The sequence below is a fragment of the Oryzias latipes genome, chromosome 18 (assembly GCF_002234675.1).
Source record: "Oryzias latipes chromosome 18, ASM223467v1".
Taxonomy (NCBI): Eukaryota; Metazoa; Chordata; class Actinopteri; order Beloniformes; family Adrianichthyidae; genus Oryzias; species Oryzias latipes.
This window is the reverse complement of record NC_019876.2, coordinates 21,556,485-21,574,038: the sequence shown is the minus strand read 5'-3', so window position 1 is coordinate 21,574,038 and position 17,554 is coordinate 21,556,485. Positions and strand designations below refer to the sequence as shown.

At 41.3% G+C, this 17,554-nt stretch overlaps 1 protein-coding gene across 5 annotated transcripts in view; it reads left to right on the top strand.

Annotated features, from left to right (window-relative positions):
- Positions 1-17,554, top strand: part of LOC101168576 (collagen alpha-6(IV) chain) — a 113,611-nt gene that overhangs the window by 84,013 nt on the left and 12,044 nt on the right. For 3 of the 5 annotated variants that reach the window (XM_020711740.2, XM_020711737.2, XM_011487658.3), the window contains 16 exons: positions 1,571-1,666; positions 2,623-2,780; positions 2,867-3,046; positions 3,156-3,339; positions 5,369-5,413; positions 6,678-6,749; positions 7,002-7,109; positions 8,796-9,014; positions 9,355-9,513; positions 10,897-10,905; positions 13,344-13,514; positions 13,586-13,729; positions 16,796-16,912; positions 17,088-17,269; positions 17,340-17,403; positions 17,479-17,553. In XM_020711740.2, coding sequence (XP_020567399.2) covers positions 1,571-1,666; positions 2,623-2,780; positions 2,867-3,046; positions 3,156-3,339; positions 5,369-5,413; positions 6,678-6,749; positions 7,002-7,109; positions 8,796-9,014; positions 9,355-9,513; positions 10,897-10,905; positions 13,344-13,514; positions 13,586-13,729; positions 16,796-16,912; positions 17,088-17,269; positions 17,340-17,403; positions 17,479-17,553 — 1,983 coding nt within the window. The remainder of the gene's footprint in view (positions 1-1,570; positions 1,667-2,622; positions 2,781-2,866; positions 3,047-3,155; positions 3,340-5,368; positions 5,414-6,677; positions 6,750-7,001; positions 7,110-8,795; positions 9,015-9,354; positions 9,514-10,896; positions 10,906-13,343; positions 13,515-13,585; positions 13,730-16,795; positions 16,913-17,087; positions 17,270-17,339; positions 17,404-17,478; position 17,554) is intronic. The other 2 variants (XM_020711739.2, XM_020711738.2) reach the window with 2 other exon arrangements.

Below are 17,554 nucleotides of genomic sequence, written 5' to 3'. Positions count from 1 at the left end.
GGTGTTAAAACGGATCCAAAACCTGACAGTCATACAATAATGAAAAAATATTTTGAGGGTGACACATGGGGACAAACACAGAGTGAAAGACTAATAAACTAAGGCATTTGTTATTTTTTTACAGTTGAGAAAAAAAACTTTGTTGCATACTAAAGGTTAAAATTGGCATTAAAATGGCATGAAAATGATCTACTGGTACATAAATACAAAATACTCAGAGCTTTAGCAGCAAAGCACTGACTACTCTCTAAAACAAAACATAAAATTTCAACATAAAAATAAGAGTTAAAGGGCTGCCTTAAAATTTTAAGTCAAGATAACAAACTTGATTTGTTGTGTTAACATAACCTTTCATTGCATTAAACTAAAATATCTTGTTTAACCAAGGAAATGGTGTTTTATTCTGATATAGATTTGAAAGTCATGTAAACTTCTTTTGGTTTTGTTATAACTGAGATATTTTTCTCAGCTCATTTAAAAACTTGTTAAGGAAGAAGTTTCAATCAAATTAAGTTGCAAATATTATTCAAAAGAACTCAAATCATTTTCAAAAATACCCTAAATTAGAACTACACTAGTACAACACCAAGATTCCTCCGTCCTTTGATCCAATTTCTTAACCTGCTGCATCCCTTTCAGGGTTGCCGGAGCCTAACCTGGCCACTGTTAGGTGAAGGCAGGGTACAAGTTTGCTGCAAGGCCACACAATCACACATACTGTACAAACCTAGAGGCAATTTAAAGTAATCCTTCAACGTATGAAGCATGTTTGGGAGTTTGGGAGGTGGAATGAACATTCAAGCTCCACACAGAAGGGTCCCAGGTGGGATTTGAACCAGAGCGCTAACCACTGCACCACCATGCAGCCCATGTTGTCTGAACCTCATGAAGGCGTCATGAGGCTTTTTATTCTGAGCAAAAAGCGAACATTTTCCTGCTTAGCGCCATCTAAAGACAAAAGGCCAAAAGAAGATTGTACAAATCTTCAATTAACAGAAAACGTAAAATTTCATAATAAGACATTTTGTTTAGTTGAAATGTATTTGACTTAAAAATGTTATTTACACAAACTACATGACTAAAAGGTTGTTCAGTTGAATTACAATAATACATTAGAACAACAAAAATGTCTAAGTGAAATTTACAGTGTACTGAAATACTAGTTTCAACTTCAGGCTTCATTTTCAGAAAATCTTCTGGGGAAAATTTTTTTATCCATCTAGTGTAAATGTATCTGTAAAACACATGTGAGCTTACTGCTTTTCTGTTTGCAAAATAACTGCACAGCATCAAATATGTGAATAAATACTATTTCATCCTCTTTGGTGTTCTGTGTCTTCATTGTGTCCTGGTGCATCAAAGCCTGAGGGGGGGGGGGGGTGCAATTTCTTTTTCACATGACTGCGTTCCCATTCCAGTGCCTCTTCATGTCAGCCTCTCATCTTCCAGCAGCAGCTCCAGTCTAATGGAAAATTAAACAAACTAACCTCAATTACTTTGCTGATTTTCAAACACAACAGCTGTCAGCGTAGGACTGACTGTGCATGTGTGTGTGTGTGCGTGTGTGTAGGCTCTCCTGAGGATGTGACCTCCGGTCTACCCGGAGTACCCGGGCAGCCTGGCCCCAGAGGACCTCCTGGAGACCGAGGTTTCAAAGGCTTCGGAGGTATGGGCTTCAGGAAGTGACGTCAGAGTAGTTTGCTCTCTGATTGTTTGTGGAAAGAGGGCTCGTGTTTTACTGCCACTGTTTCTGGTTTCTGACTCTTAGAGCCTGGTTTACTCAGATCCCCTATCAAAGGAAACAAAGATGTGAGCACACAGAAAGGCTGTTACATTGTTTGTTTGGGATTTACCTTTGATCCATCCAGTGTGGATGCACAATTTGAATAAAAACTGTGTTTTTAACATGTTCTTGTGTCATTTTTCTGATGACGGGGGACATATTCAAAGAAAATTCAGCTTAAAACTGCATTTCTGAGCATTTCTTAAAATTTTGGTAAATAAGGACCAGATGACGAAATGCTGTTTGATAAACATTGTAGATGTGATGTAGAAACTACACTGGGCGGGTCACAAGCTCCCTGCTCTTCTTCACATGTGGATGACTAAATCAATGAACGTCTTTGTTTTCCTCATCTGAGCTGGCTTAAAACTGTGTGGCTGGACAGCTCCAATATTGCTCACCATTTTGGTTGCATCGGTTATGTTAGGTTGGGGTTGTGAGGGACTGGAAGGTAGGAGATTGTGTAAACAGATAGCTCAGTTATGATGAAAAGGGGGTGGAGTTTCTTTGCATCAACAGTCCCAGAACTCAGAGGTGAATTTCTAATGAACTCCTGCCGCTCTGTAGAAACTATGTCCTAGAAAAATGACACAGTTTTCATTTGTTATTTTGGCTAAAAACGGCAAAATCATAACTAAAAGACCACTGGGTTTTTTATTTATGATTAAAAGATCCAGATAGATTAAAAGATTACCTTAAGGAAAAGTTTTCGATGTTAGCCAATTTTGTAGCTTAAAAATGTATTCAGCTTAATTGAGATTTCTGCATACAGTTTTATTTGTCACGTTTTACTGTCTCTTCTATACACTTCTGTTTTACCAAATCTGTGTTTTCTGCAGGTGACCCTGGTGACTGTGACTGTGAGGGAGGGGGCTCCTCAGGGGCAACTGGGTTACCTGGACCTCCTGGACTGAATGGCAGCCCTGGTGCCACTGGAAGGAAGGGTGAACAGGGTGACACTGGATCATCGGGGTTCAGCGGGCCTTCTGGTTCTGATGTGAGTCAGGTTTCTTTTCAGAGGATGGTTCTTACTGCTCTGGAGTTTGTATGTTTTGAAAAAAAGAAGTCTGTTCATCTCTGCAGGGGCGGCCTGGTAGCAGGGGCTTCTTCGGTTTGAAAGGAGAAAAGGGGGAACCATATTTATCACGGGGCTCTTCGAGCAAGGGGGATCGTGGAGCACCCGGTCCCAGAGGACCCATAGGTGAAACTGGAAGACCTGGCAGAGATGGGCTGCCTGGATTTGCTGGACTTCCTGGAAGTCCTGTGAGTTTCTGGAAAACAAGTTAAAGTTTGTGTGATTTGTTTATTTTCATCTTTCATCTTTCAATACTATTTCTTATACCCCCATGCCATTTGTGTGATCTCACCCCAGGGCGACCCTGGCTTTGGTACAGTTGGAGAAAAGGGATTCTTAGGGTTCCCGGGAATCAAAGGTCGTCCTGGAGCCCCTGGAGAGTCCGGCATTGGCTACATTGGACTGCCTGGCTTGCGAGGAGAGCCTGGAGACCCAGGTTTTTCTGGGTTGCCTGGGCCACCAGGTTTACCTGGACCAAGAGGTAAGTGACTCAGGTAATTTAGGGGGAGGTGAGGGTAAGGGACGTGAACAGTTTTTGCAGCTGCGTTCTTGTTTAGAAGACAATGACATCTAGACATCCTAAACAGGGCAACAGTGTCCAAGACTTGTGATTCACAGTTGCCATAAGAACCCTACCTGAACACGGTTGAACCCGACTGAAAGAGCCAGCGCTCCTCATGGCTGCAGCAGCTGGACCGGACAGAGAGGAGGCTTGTTGGTTTTCCTCTGCAGCTTCCTGCATCCTAACTCCACAATTAATGATCTCCATTAATGTGCTTCTGCTCTGCTGCAGCAGTGATTCATAAACCGCTTTAGGGCTTGATTGGTGCACAATTACAATAATTTATTCACTGACACGGGCAGCAGTTCATGTGCTTTTTAGTCTCAGGCAAAATGAGAGGATTTAATGTAAAAACAATCGTGAATTCCAAAGGGAAGAAAAAAAACTCAAGCATTTTTAGACAGATCCTGTTTTTATCTTTTTTTCCTCTTGTGGTAAATAAGCAAAGAAAAGGTGTTTGAAGGTTCTACATTGGTGATGTAGAGGTATTTTAGAGATACTCTTCTATGGAACTGTGCTATACTATGTGATATTTTGCTTTGAGAAAGTTAATGGAGAAGAACAGAGAAGGTTGGAAGGAGCTCCGTTGTTTCTTTGTAGATCAGGACAAAGTGTATGAAAGGATCCAGAGAGAAGAGATGTGTTTTGGATGAGGGAGTCTGGAGTGACAGAGTAGAACGTTGGAGTTAAGGATCTCCATAATGTTTGCAGATGACATCTGCAGCGAGAACAGGAAGCAGGTGGAAGAACATCTAGCGAGGTGGAGGTTTGCTCTAGAAAGGAAATGAATGAGATCACCGACGACAAAATGGATTATCTGTGTGTAAATGAGAGGAACTTGAGAGGAATTGTGAGGTTACAGGGAGCTAAGGTGGGGAAGGTGGAGGAAGGTTTCAGATGTGATGTGTGACCAAAGAGTGCCATCAGAATTGAAAGGAAAGGTGTAGAAGGCTGTGGTGAGAGCAGCAATGTTGTTGGTTTAGAGAATCTAAGAAAGAGACAGGAGGCAGAGTTGGAGGTAGCAGAGATGAAAATGTTGAGGTTCTCTTTGGGAGGGACCAGGATTGATAGAATTAGGAATGAATAGGAACAGCTCAAGATAGATGCTTTGGAGATAAATGCATGGAAGCAGATTGAGATGGTTTAGACAAGTTAAGAGAAGGAACAGTGATGATGATGGCAAAAGAAACGCTAAGGTTGGAGCTACCACGAAAGAGGACAAGAGAAAGACCCAAAAGGTGGTTTGTGGATGTAGAAAAAGAGGATAGGTGGTGGCTGGTGTGAACAAGGAGGATGCAGATGATAGGAGTAGATAAAGGCTGAGGATGGGTGTCGTCTAAAGGGAGCAGCAGAAAGAAAAAGAAGAAGACAGCAGAAGTGGTTTACAGGTACAAAGATGTTTGAGATTCCGTTAGAATTATGGATTAAAGTTAAAAAAAATATACGTCTTTTTTTGGTAAAATCTTTTGGGATGTAATTTTCATGTAGGGATAGTGGCAGCAAACTCTTGAAAGAAAGTCGTTTACTAAAGAATAAAAAATTTATTTTAAATTTAACCTCTGCTTTCCGAGACTAAAATACGCCTGAACTATGACACTACTGCTGACTGATTTCTACTTTAACGTTAGAGTTATTGCCTCTCAGGGAGGAAAAAAAACAGGGGAGCATCTGTGTTTCTTCTCTCCTCTCCCTGACGGAAATAACCTCTTTGAGCAGTTTAACTCTGAACCAGTGTGCTTCTGCTTTAACTCCATTAATTTACTGATTCAGATCATTTGTTTATAAAAACAAGGAATAATCACTTTACATTCGCATGCAAATGATCCTGACTGGCTTTGTATGCTGACCCCCTCCTCCTCCACCTCTGTCTGTCCGTCCCTCTGCCCCCCCCCCCACGTCGACCCACCATCCTTGTGTCCGTCGTTCCTGTGCATGTTTATCTGTCCAGGTGAAAGCGCCTGTGGACGGGTTAATGGCGCCGAAACGGGAACGGGTGGGTAACTAACTTTCTCAACCCCCCCATCAGAGCAGCAGGCTAGATGGGCGTGAGTTATGTCTGTTGCAACATTCAGGGTGGCTGCGACAGAGCTAAGTCAAACCATATAAACCTTTTTTCATATAGCAGATCAAACTTCTGAATAGCAGAAACACAAAATGGTGCACGTATCAAATGTAATCTTTCACAAGAACAAAATAAAGTTAAAAGAAATCAACAGGAAAATGTTCAACCTGTACAAATAATATTGATATTACACTGCAGTTGTGAGCGAGGACTAGTAGTTTTCTAAAATAGTGTCGATAAATTATGAATACAGAATACAGTCATCAATCAACAACTGGAAAACTTTATTGATGTTTTAAGAGAAAACATTTTTTTTGTTAAAAAGTTTTTATGCATAAATAGAAACAACACAGGTTTTTTTTTATTTTGGCTAAAAATAGCGTAACCATAACTAAAAGACCACTGGGAACGCTTTTACAACAGATCAAAAGATGATTGAAATTAGACTTTAAGTAATAATACCAGTAGTCTTGCTGTAACTATCAAATGCAACAATATGTAGCTGTAATCGCATCACATGTGGAAGTCATTAATAAATAAATGTAGAAAATAAACTGCCTAAGTCTGCCTGATGGATTTTGTAAATTTTAAGAATCTTAAGTGGGAGCAGGACTAGAATAAGGCCCCCACCCCACCCCCCCTCCTGCCATACTTAAACCATTGTTAAAGCAGAGCACAAGCAGCACCTAAGGATGTGAGGCTCCAGGGGAATGGGAATCATCTGAAGGTGGGTGGAAGTTTTCATTATAGTTGTGAGTCGTCCTGGGGGCTGAGCCCCCCCCCCCCACACACACATACATACACACAACAGCTCCAGTGCTGATCCTGCTGAACCTGCTAAAACCTCTGCTTGCCTGTGAATTCAGGCCTTTCCAGCGTTTGAGCCGCTCTTTCATGCCATGGAAATCCTACTAACAACATCCTGTCGCTGCCACGAAAAGCCAGGTTTAACCCACATTAACCCAAATCAAAGCCTGAATTCCAGACAGACACAGTCGCTCTTATAATATCACTTGTTTCCTCTGGGGTTACATTTTTCCAGTAGTCCCGGTTTAGAATCGCAAGGCTCCGCAAAAATTGTAGTAACGTAGACAGAGGAGCACTTCAGGTTTCATGCTGCTTTGCAGTTAGTATGTATTTATCTGCCCTGGTGACCTGATGAAGTCCTGAATATGAACTTGTCTGCGGCCCCCAGGTGATTTGTTGCCCTGCAAAATACCTGGACAAGTCGGAGACCCTGGGATTCCTGGCTTACCTGGACGCCCTGGTAAAGCAGAAGACGTTTTACTATAAAATATTTTTCTCTTCAAATCCTGGAGAGCCCTGTGTTGGTTTGTTCTCTTTGGTCAACCTTTTGTTCCTGTTTCATGGTTTCCAGAGGAAAATGGTAAAGCAGAGGAGATCATTTTCTTTACCTGTTTTTTTCTCTTTGGGGGGTGGGGGGTTCCAAAATGCAAAGATAACATAAAACATTAGAAGGTACAGAGTTACAAATGCTCAACCTTGCTGTGTCTGTCAGGCCTTAAGGGTCAGCCGGGTCGGCCGGGAGAACCTGGACGTCCAGGACTTGATGGTTCCAAAGGGGAGAGGGGAGATCCTGGCTTTGGGAACCAGCCCGGTTCTCCAGGTATGCAGAACTTGAACTGTTAACCAGGAAGCAGGACTGATACTTTGAAGGCTGTGGTGAGAGCAGCAATGTTGGTTGTATGATAGGGTCCGTATTCCCTTCTCTGCTTCTGTGCCGGTCCCAAGCCCGGATAAATTGAGAGGGTTGCGTCAGGAAGGGCATCCGGCATAAAACATTGCCAAGTTAACCATGCGACTCATCCTCAAAGGAGAGGTTGTTGCGCTGTGGCGACCCCTGATGGGAAAAGCTGAAAGAGAAAGAAGACTTAGGTTTAGGCGGTGAGGGCAGCAATTTTAGCAAAGACAGCCAGACCTCCTTCTTCCAGCTCCTTCTGATGCCCTTCAGCAGAACCAGGGCCTCAAGGAGACATTGCTTTTTCATTAAAAAGGTCTCTTGGGGTGTCATTCTTCTCAGTATGGAAGAATAGCAGCACCAATCAGAGATCCAAGCAATAATTCCTGAACTACCAAATCCCTGGGAGTAGCACACTCCTGTTACTCCAAGAAGGCTGGGTACTGGAAGAATGTAAGTAATCTTACTAATTTGGACAATACTGGAATCAATAACCAGTTGGTAATGTAAACTGTGGTGAGACCATTTTCAGGAGATGGTCCAGATCATGGTTCAGTTGCACTGAAAGGATCTGTTGTGGTTGCTAAAATTCTCAATTCTCCAACGCTAAAATGCCAGTTAAATAACACTCTGTGTTAAAAATGTGAAACTCCAACGTAAACCAACCTGCTTACAACATTGTGCTCTAAAGACACAACATTGTGGAAAATTTAAAAATACACCTTTGGCTCTAAAAGACAACTTTTTTATATACTCACACAAGTCCATTCTTCTTTCATTTACTGATGGTAAGTTTATGAATGATAAGATGGGGACCCATGTGAGAAGTCTGTTAAGTGGTATAAAATAAAATAAAAAAATAAAAAATTCTAACAAGTAAGCAGTTGGTCCCTTTTTCCTGTTTGGTAACAAGACAATATACATTCAGCGTCTTATTCAGGCCATGGAGCAAGTACGACTAAAGAATTTGGGGAAATCGTGGATGATGATTTTACAGAGGATCTGTGGATCAAGCATTTTTGCATGACACACAGTTTTTAATGAGCTGTAGGACACTGTGGAACCTCTTGGGGCGCCCGCTGCGCGGCTCAGGGCAGCCAGTTCCTACCGAGAAGCGCATTTAATTTTGAAAAACCTTTTCCTTTGGCAGTTTTGCGAAATATGTCCTGAAAACTGCCTCAAAAACCACCTCCTCTAAGCAAAAAAAACCTATTTTCAATAAATGCGAGTTTTTCCAAAATTGGGGTGTTTCCATTAAGCAAATTTATTTTTAAGAATCCAATTTGCGCAATTTCATAGGTCATGGAACGAGTCCACTGTCTGAGGAGGTAACTTCCACGCTCAGGTCCAGATTATTATGGAGGATGTGAGGTTGGACTGGTAGACGTCAGATCAAAAGAACCATCAGTATCCAGCAAGGACTGACTGCTATGATATTGATATTATGCGATACAGGAGTGAACACAAATGACAAATTAGAAAGTGAAGAGACGGACATATCTGAGAACTTTGCTTAGCTTGCAATGCTGATCAGCGGGTTTAAGTTTGTGAAGCATCTTCTGTCTCTTAACTCATTGCTTTCGTCCTCTGCTCCCTTGATACATTTGTCTGCAGGTTTTCCAGGACCTAGAGGGGACCCAGGAATCCCAGGTGTTCCTGGGCTGCGCATTGATGGGACCAGGGGAAGAAATGGTGTTCCAGGGCTTCCTGGAGCCAAAGGACAGCCTGGAGAGATTCTTGGAGCCATACCTGGACTTCCAGGACGAGATGGTGAACCTGGAATACGTGGGGACAAGGGCCAGCCCGGCTCTCCAGGAGTTCCTGGAGGTCCTGGTATGTTTGCAAAGAAGAACTGCATGGATTTACCACAAAGGTTATTTTCTGCTTTTTGTCTGAAGATGTAAAAGTTAATGAAGCCATGAGATGACTTAACAAAAGTAATCAAATATTGAATGAGTTGTGTGTCAGGAGCCTTTTTAGTAACTTCAGTCTGTGTTTTTAGCACTGAGGATCGTTCTTCCGATGTGAGACATGAGCAAGCAAACAGACAGCAGAAGTGTGTTTGATTTGCGGTACTAAGCGTGCATAAGAAAATCATATTAACATAAATATGATGCAGCGGTAGCATTTATCTAAACATGAGCACTATCACAAACACAAGGGTAATTATCAGGTCTGGATGGAAAGAACGGTATTCCTGGACTGAGAGGAGAACGTGGAATTGATGGTCTGCCGGGTGTTCCTGGTTTTCCTGGACCTCCGGGTGAGGTTATCGGCCCTACTCTTGGACTGCCTGGACCTCCTGGCAGCAAAGGACAGATTGGATCACCGGGTGAGTCAAACCAAATTCTGTTCAGTTTGTCTGCACATTCTTTCTCTTCTGATCCTTCCTTGAGGTCTACTCTGTGAGGAGAGTCTGCAGGTGAGGACTATATGAGGGGGCTCACTCACCTGCCTTTATTCTGTTGGAAACAGAAAGACCACCAAAACAGTCTCCATAAGGCTCCGGCTTCCAGAAACAGAAGGCTGGACCACTTAACAGGATATGGTCATGTGAGGCAGCAGAACAGCAGAAACCACTTTTCCCGGTCAAAAACATGAACAAATTCAGTCAAATTCAGTCAAGTTTTAGTTCATAAGCAGACAACATGAAGACTTAATACACACAGATGTTTTCAGATGAAAATAACCCGCTAGGGAGAGCCGGCTAGTGGGGAGACTCTCCATTAGGGTCATGATTAAGCCTAAATCATTACCCCTAACTCCACTGTGTCTGAAAAGTCTTTGTTCTGCTTCAGTGCTTCATGGACCAACATCAACTGACATGCAATTTTGCAAACTTCATCGAAGACCAGCGGTTTTCACTCAAACAGCAAATCTTCAATCTAAGCTTCATTCGGTCATCATGTACTTAAGGATTAAGGGGATTCGTTCAAGTGGTTTGGCAGAGATTTTTACGCTGGATTCTCTTCCTGACATCCGGGCTGGGGAGCGGACAGAGGGAGACCCGGACTTAGACCCCCTTGTGGCTACATAGTAGTTAGGCAGTAGCACGAAGGGTCTTGCTAAAGGTCCCACACTGGATGATGCTTGAAATAGAACCCTGATAACCTGAGTCCTAGTCCTGCACTTAACCAACTGAGCTGTCCAGCCGATCAGAGCAAGAATTGTAATTCTGACAAACAGAATGACCGAGTAATAGCTGTTTATTTCTCTGTAGAAAGCTATGGCATTATGGCTTTTTGGAGCCAGTGAGTACTTCCTGCTTGGATTGTGTGTGTGGGGGATGGATCATTTGGTCAAGTTCTCATCTACAGTCAACAGTTAACATTCTTTCTTTATCCATCCTTAAAGTTCACAGTCTACAGAGGGAGGGGCCTTCATCATGGCTGGCCTGAGACCAGTAAATTCTGAGAAAGAAAATGCAGAAGCAGCAGTGGTGACACGTAACTGAACTTGATGAACATGCCTGTAGAACAGTTAGGGTTGAAAGCACTTCTCTCCTCATCACTCCATCCACCATCTCTCCCCCCATCCTCCACTGCATGTGATGTTGTTTTGTTTTAGAAGTGCAACAACCAAAGGATTTTCTTCTTCTCTTTTGTCTCTTGTTGTCCTGTTCTTTCTTCTTTCTACACTCTTCACCACCATCATCTCCATGCATCTTCTCATCCCTCCATCCTTTTCTTCTTGGCGTGGGGTGATTTTGCTGTAGGCTGCCCAGGTGAGACACTCCTCCCCCGTTCATACGCCTCCTGTTTCTGTCTGAGAGTAACCCTCACAGCTAACATTCCTGCGCTCTTTGTTGGGGTGTGAGCGCATGTGAATTCACCAAAGCAGGGGTCATGTATGTTTGAAAGCCCCCCGCCATTGGTCCTGCTGTAGACATCATAAGCAGCTCAGGTCTGACAAATCTGCATGATTAGTTTCTGGTGAGTGATGTTTAAACCATCACACCCCACTCAGAGATGTTCATGATCTTTAGAAACAGATCATTTCTACTGAAATCCCAATGCTTGACTCAACTAACCTGCTTTATCTAGTCAGTGAAACGTCCTTTTTTTGTTATCGTAGTTTGTGCTTCTTCTGCTTTTAAAACGAGCTGCTGGTGTTTGTCACAGTTCTAAAAGCCTGCTGCACAAAGTTATGCTGCTCCACAATGTTCATAAACCAAGAAAAGCATGGCAGGTTGTAAAGTCAAAAGAATAGGATGTCATAAAAATGAGTGAAGAGATCAAAACATTTTTAAATACCACATACTTCACAATAATATCATTTAGGGAGTGCTTTTATTTAGTCCAATGTTAAAAGCGGTAGCTTTGAAATAGAGAAATAATGTTAAAATCTTTGCAAGTATCAAATAATGTGTAGTGTCCCAGTTATTTTCACATTAAATAGAATCGCCTAAGTTCATGTGAAAGCTAAAGAACTGAAATGAACTTGGAGACTCAATATTTAATCAAACTGTATGTCACTTTATTAAACAAGCTGCAAAGGGAAAAAATATGACAGTAATAACTAGGAAAGCCACAATTCTCTATCAAAAACCAATGGGTATGCTACACCAATAAACCAAATTCCCCAGAAAGTAAATCGTTGCAACCCTACTGCATACCAGTAAAATTACGTTGATAGAGTCAAACAATTATTCGACAAATTTTAGAAGAGGATTTATTGTTTTATAAAGCTTTTTCTTTGTTACTTATTTATTAGCTAATTAAAAAGGGATTTTTCTGAATTTTTAGTTCTGAGGTTTAAACCAAATTCTGGTGAAAGAGAGTTGTTGCATCCCTAGTAAAACTGTCTGCATAATCCACCAACTAGTTGAAAAAAGTGTTAATCAGTAATACACTTCAGCTGTCAGAGACAACAAATAAAAAAATAAATCAGGGAATTACACAGTATGACTTTTAAAGAATTGACTTGAAAAATGGTGCAGAAAATAGGGACTTAGCTTCTACAAACCCACATTGTAACCTGGCAGACCTGTTACGATGTGAAGTTTTTTTGTTTTACAAAATTAGTTTCCCTCCTTGAAATTCCACTCATGTACTGTTTATTCTTCGTGAATGCATTGAAAAATGTTCTAGTCTTGAATCTTTTCTTTTGATTTGAAACATTGTGGAGCTCCAAAGACGCTTTGTTTCAGAAATGCTCTCATAGTTTAGCAGGAACAAAGCCGGCTTAAGCTTTATTTGTCCATGATTTTTAGCCTGGAATTGCAACCAAAATTGGATTAAGATTCCAGATGTATTGCTGTTAATTTCCACTCATCCCTCAAAGCCTGCATCCAGATCATTTGATAAACCAGCTTTAACCCTTCCATTTATGACGTGCAATTCCAGCCCTGACAAGACATAAATGATGTTTGTGTTCACAATGTTCTTGTTGTTGAGTTGATCCTAACCGTGTTTGTTTGAGGTAAGTTCATTGATTGCCGTATTTTCCGGAGTATAAGTCGCTGCGGAGGATAAGTCGCACCAGCCCAAAAATGCATTATAAAGTAGAAAAAAAACACAGATAAATCGCACTGGACTATAAGTCGCATTTTGATGGGAAATTTATTTGACAAAATCTGAGACCAAGAACTAATAACTTGCACAACCTCATATGACACAATCATAGCAGACTGTTTATCTCATAATTTCACAGTAATTCTTTCTCATACTTATTTATTTATTCCTTTCATGAAGCATCATTGGCCAACTAATACTCTGTTTTCATCCTGTATTTGTAGAAACAGTTGTCATTTTTATGGCATTTCTGAATCTATGAAATCATTGTAAAATAGAATATTATGTTGTTAGCCTTCAAGATCTTACTGTAAAAAAAGTTTGCTGATTCTCTGAGTCGCTTAACATACTCTTAACACTTAACATACCTCATACATCAAATTTAGTCAGGAACATCATCTCTGTTCCTCACAAATGAACATAACAGGAGGGTTAACAATGTATTTATTTCAATTTATTTCTAATATAAGTCGCTGCGGAGGATAAGTCGCACCCCTTGCCAAACTATGAAAAAAAAAAGGGCGACTTATAGTCCGGAAAATACGGGTATTTAAAAACAAAACTGTAAACCGAAATTCGAGATCAAAAATTTTGATGGTCTCAGGGTCAAGCATCTCATGCCGTCTTCCTTCCTCTCCATTATGTGTAGGTCTTCCTGGGGAGAAAGGAGACACAGGGGATCCAGGTTTCCCAGGACCTGCAGGAATGAAAGGAACACCTGGGTTTCCTGGTACTCCTGGAACACCAGGTCCACGGGGACCGCCTGGACCTCCAGGACCTGGAACTGTTGACGGATTACCTGGAATTCCTGGAGTAAAAGGTTGATGCATCTGCTGTTACATTCCTGGTTTCTCTACTGAGATCGATCCCACAATTTTAATATCTCCGCAGGGGAAAGAGGTTTTGTTGGACTCACTGGTTTTCCTGGACAGTCTGGACGGCCCGGAACACCAGGATTTCCAGGAGGGAAAGGTCTGCCGGGGGAGCCTGGAAGAAATGGATCACCTGGCAGACTTGGACCTCAAGGCAACAGAGGTGAAGTTTAAAACGTTTTGGTTCAGTTTGAAAATGAATTTGCAAAACCGGAAAATCTGACCAAATATACTGCAATTCTTTTTTTATAGCTTGTTTTAGTGAATCTTAAATATATTGAATTTTCTGCATTTATCATCAAATAAATTAGCCAGCAAAACATGGCAAAAAATATAAATTAAAGGGCTTATGTTAGGCAAAATTAACTTTTTTTTAGCTTTCTAAATTTATTATAATGTCAATTCCTTATGAAAAATAACCCCAAAGCGGTATTTAAATTATTCATGCATTGCGAGTGTTCCTCTAAAAACCTGCCCCCCACCCCCACCCCAATCCACAAAAACAAGTGGGTTCTTACATTGTGATGTCACAACGTGGGAACAGTCCCTTTCAGAAAGAGTCTGCGCCTCCAGCCACGCCTCCAGGCAAACACACACACACACTTTCTCCATGGGCTGGATCTGAATGTTACTCGTGCGTATGACTTCTTCAGTCCCAGTGTCACATCACAACTCCAAGCTAACATTTCATGTACCACACTGAACAATCCAGCAACCCAGCAACCCAACCAAAACCTACTAAATACTATCATTTGAGTCAAATTATTTGAAAACATGGCTACCCTGTTGCTAGAACAGCTGAAAGAAACTCAAATGGAGAAAGTTCCAGGAGTCAAACTAGAAAGTGGATTCAAAGCTTAGTAACTAAACTTTGCCATAGGTGGGGGACAAAAAATATTAGAACTTACAACCAAAACCTGGGGGTCCTTAGTGTTGGCATTCAAAAGCAGCAGCTCAGGATACGTATCAACTACAGTGCTGATAGCTGAGAACCTCGGGAAAGGGTTGGGGAATCCAGGAGAGCCACCCTTCAGAGTCAGAAACCAAAGAACCAAATGAAAAACAAGAACCAAGAACCATAATATACCCACAAATCACCTCAACCACTAAAATTTCTGTAGTGGGCGGGGTCATTTTACAGCCTCCTCTCAGAAGCGTCCCCACATCTCTTCACTGAAGTCTTGTAAATGTTCAGGCTGTTATTAAACACCCCCCCCCACACACACACACACACACACCACCTAACCCCCCCCTGTGAAATGCTACCAGTGCTGGAGTTAGTTCTTAACTTGTGGCCATCTCCTTAGGTACTGATGTCAGGTGACAGGAAGTCTTTCCCGCTTTAATTAGGCAATGGCCCAGGGAATGATGGCCGGTTTACACTTCAGCAATTTGCCATCGTATCAATTGTATTACGTCCCTACCGGAGTCGTGCGATCTAGTTCTTACTAAGCTTGGCCGGATTTCCTTTGACTGTCCGAGATAACTGCAATGAACTTCTGAGTAGCGTTGATGATTGTCTCCAGCATTTCAGTGGTTTGGTATAATATTTATAGTGTTATAAAGCTTTTGTTTTTTTATTTATGCTAAGCTTTTTCCTTTTTTCATATGCAAAGTTTTTCTGAAGATGCTTACATCGACATAAATAAAATTGTGGTTAATTAACGGTGCATCAACACCAGCTAGGTTGTACATTGTTTGTTTTTTTGTATTTTAAAAGCCTCAAAATACCAAATAACTATACCTTTAAAAAGTTAAATTTTAAATGACTTGCCATTTGTTTCATATCTTGATTAAATATATCTGAAGTAATAGTTGCATTGATTGATTGATTGATTAATCGATTGATTGTTTAATTGATTTATTGTGGTTGCATTAAAGAGTAAATATCCATTGAAAATGTTGTTTTCTTAGTTTTTTTTTTTTTTGGGGGGGGGGAACTGAGTCAGAAGAAATCATGTCTAACCTCTCTTGTATTTAGAATGCAGTAATGCGGCCTTGTCTTTGAAATACTGGGACGTGGAAACAACAACTTTCTGGATCGAGTTTGTTCTGCCATTGTGTTGTTTGAAATAAGTCTCAGTTAAATGGAGCGATATGCACAGGATTTTACTATGACCGTGACATTCCCACTGTGGATGAGGTCATCCGCTTGTGTTACATTTCGCGGGGGGCAATTCCCTTCCTTGTGACCAATGCGGCCTGAGCGATTACAAGTTGCTAGGAAGTATTAACCAGCCCTAGGGTTTGATATGGTGTCTACTGATCTTTATGGGAGGAACACTTGCTGACGTCTTGCCTTGCATTGGAATTATGCTCCAATCAGAAGCTGTTATTTTATTCTTTACTGCAATTGGCTAAGCAACACTGTTATTCTCTTCTGTGCAATTCTATTTCATTTGATAAACTACACAAACTCAACGGACACAGCTGCATGACTCTGAGCTTTTGGGATTACACCCAAAACTCTACATCTAGTCTGTTGATCCCTTATACACCGTACCAGTCAGAGGTTTGGAAAAGTGTCAAAACCTTGCTTTATCTAGTCAGTGAAACGTCCTTTTTTTGTTATCGTAGTTTGTGCTTCTTCTGCTTTTAAAACGAGCTGCTGGTGTTTGTCACAGTTCTAAAAGCCTGCTGCACAAAGTTATGCTGCTCCACAATGTTCATAAACCAAGAAAAGCATGGCAGGTTGTAAAGTCAAAAGAATAGGATGTCATAAAAATGAGTGAAGAGATCAAAACATTTTTAAATACCATATACTTCACAATAATATCATTTAGGGAGTGCAACCCTACTGGATACCAGTAATATTACGTTGATAGAGTCAAGAGAGGACTTTGAAAAGAGGATGTATTGTTTATTGTTTTATCAAATTACACCAGGCTTAATATGAGCCAACTGAAAAATTTTTCTTTGTTACTTATTTATTAGCTAATTAAAAAGGGATTTTTTTTTCTGAATTTTTAGTTTTTTTTGTATTTTTTGCAATAAACAAATCATATATTGAACCAAAACAAAATCATGACCTAAAAATTAAATGGCAGTGCAAAAGGTGATTATAATACCGACAGTGTGGCCTTATTGGAATGATCTAGACTGGTTTACAACAACCTTATTTTTTTTTTTTGGTTTGATGTTTTTCCCTCCATTTTTGTAAGAGGACTTGGGTGGAGATCGTTTTTCATTAATAAACTGACTGAATTCCTACGTGACTTCTCTGCTAAAGGTGACAGAGGGCTTCCAGGTCTTCCAGGCCCCCCCAGTATTTACACACCAGTTGTGGCGAAGGGAGAACTGGGAGATCCTGGAGCCAGAGGGTTTGATGGTTTTCCTGGACCCAGAGGTTTGTTTCCTAATTCACAGTTTACAGTGAAAACTCAAATGTTATACATATGAAAGTGGAATATTGATGAAAAGGGAAAAATTATCAGCTGGGAGCATTTATACACTAATGATAATAACAGATATCAAGTCTGTAAAATGTTTTCTATGTTTGCTTTGATTTTGTCTCGTTGTAGGTGACAAGGGTCTGCCTGGCCTGCCCGGTCGACAAGGTCGCCCTGGTCTTCCTGGTCTACCTGAGCAAAGTAAAGGGCAACCCGGGCAGCCGGGCCTACCTGGACTGCCGGGATCTCCAGGCTTACCGGGACCAAAGGGAGAAGTTGGAATCAATGGGTTCCCTGGCATGCCAGGACCAAGAGTAAGAAACTGGATAAGTATACTTCCCAGAAACACAAACAGCAAAGTCTGAGATCAAAGCTTTTTTACAGGGAGATGATGGAATACCTGGTGCACCCGGAGGTCCTGGAGAACCAGGTCGTCCAGGTGGAAAAGGTGGGTCTTCATGACACATTTTACTTGCCAAATGTGCTTCATCAAGATTCATTTGCTGATTTGTTTTGTTGTCAGGTCAACCTGGGGAAACCTTTGGTTTTCCTGGCTCACCTGGACAGAAAGGTCAACCGGGAGATCCAGGCAGCCCAGG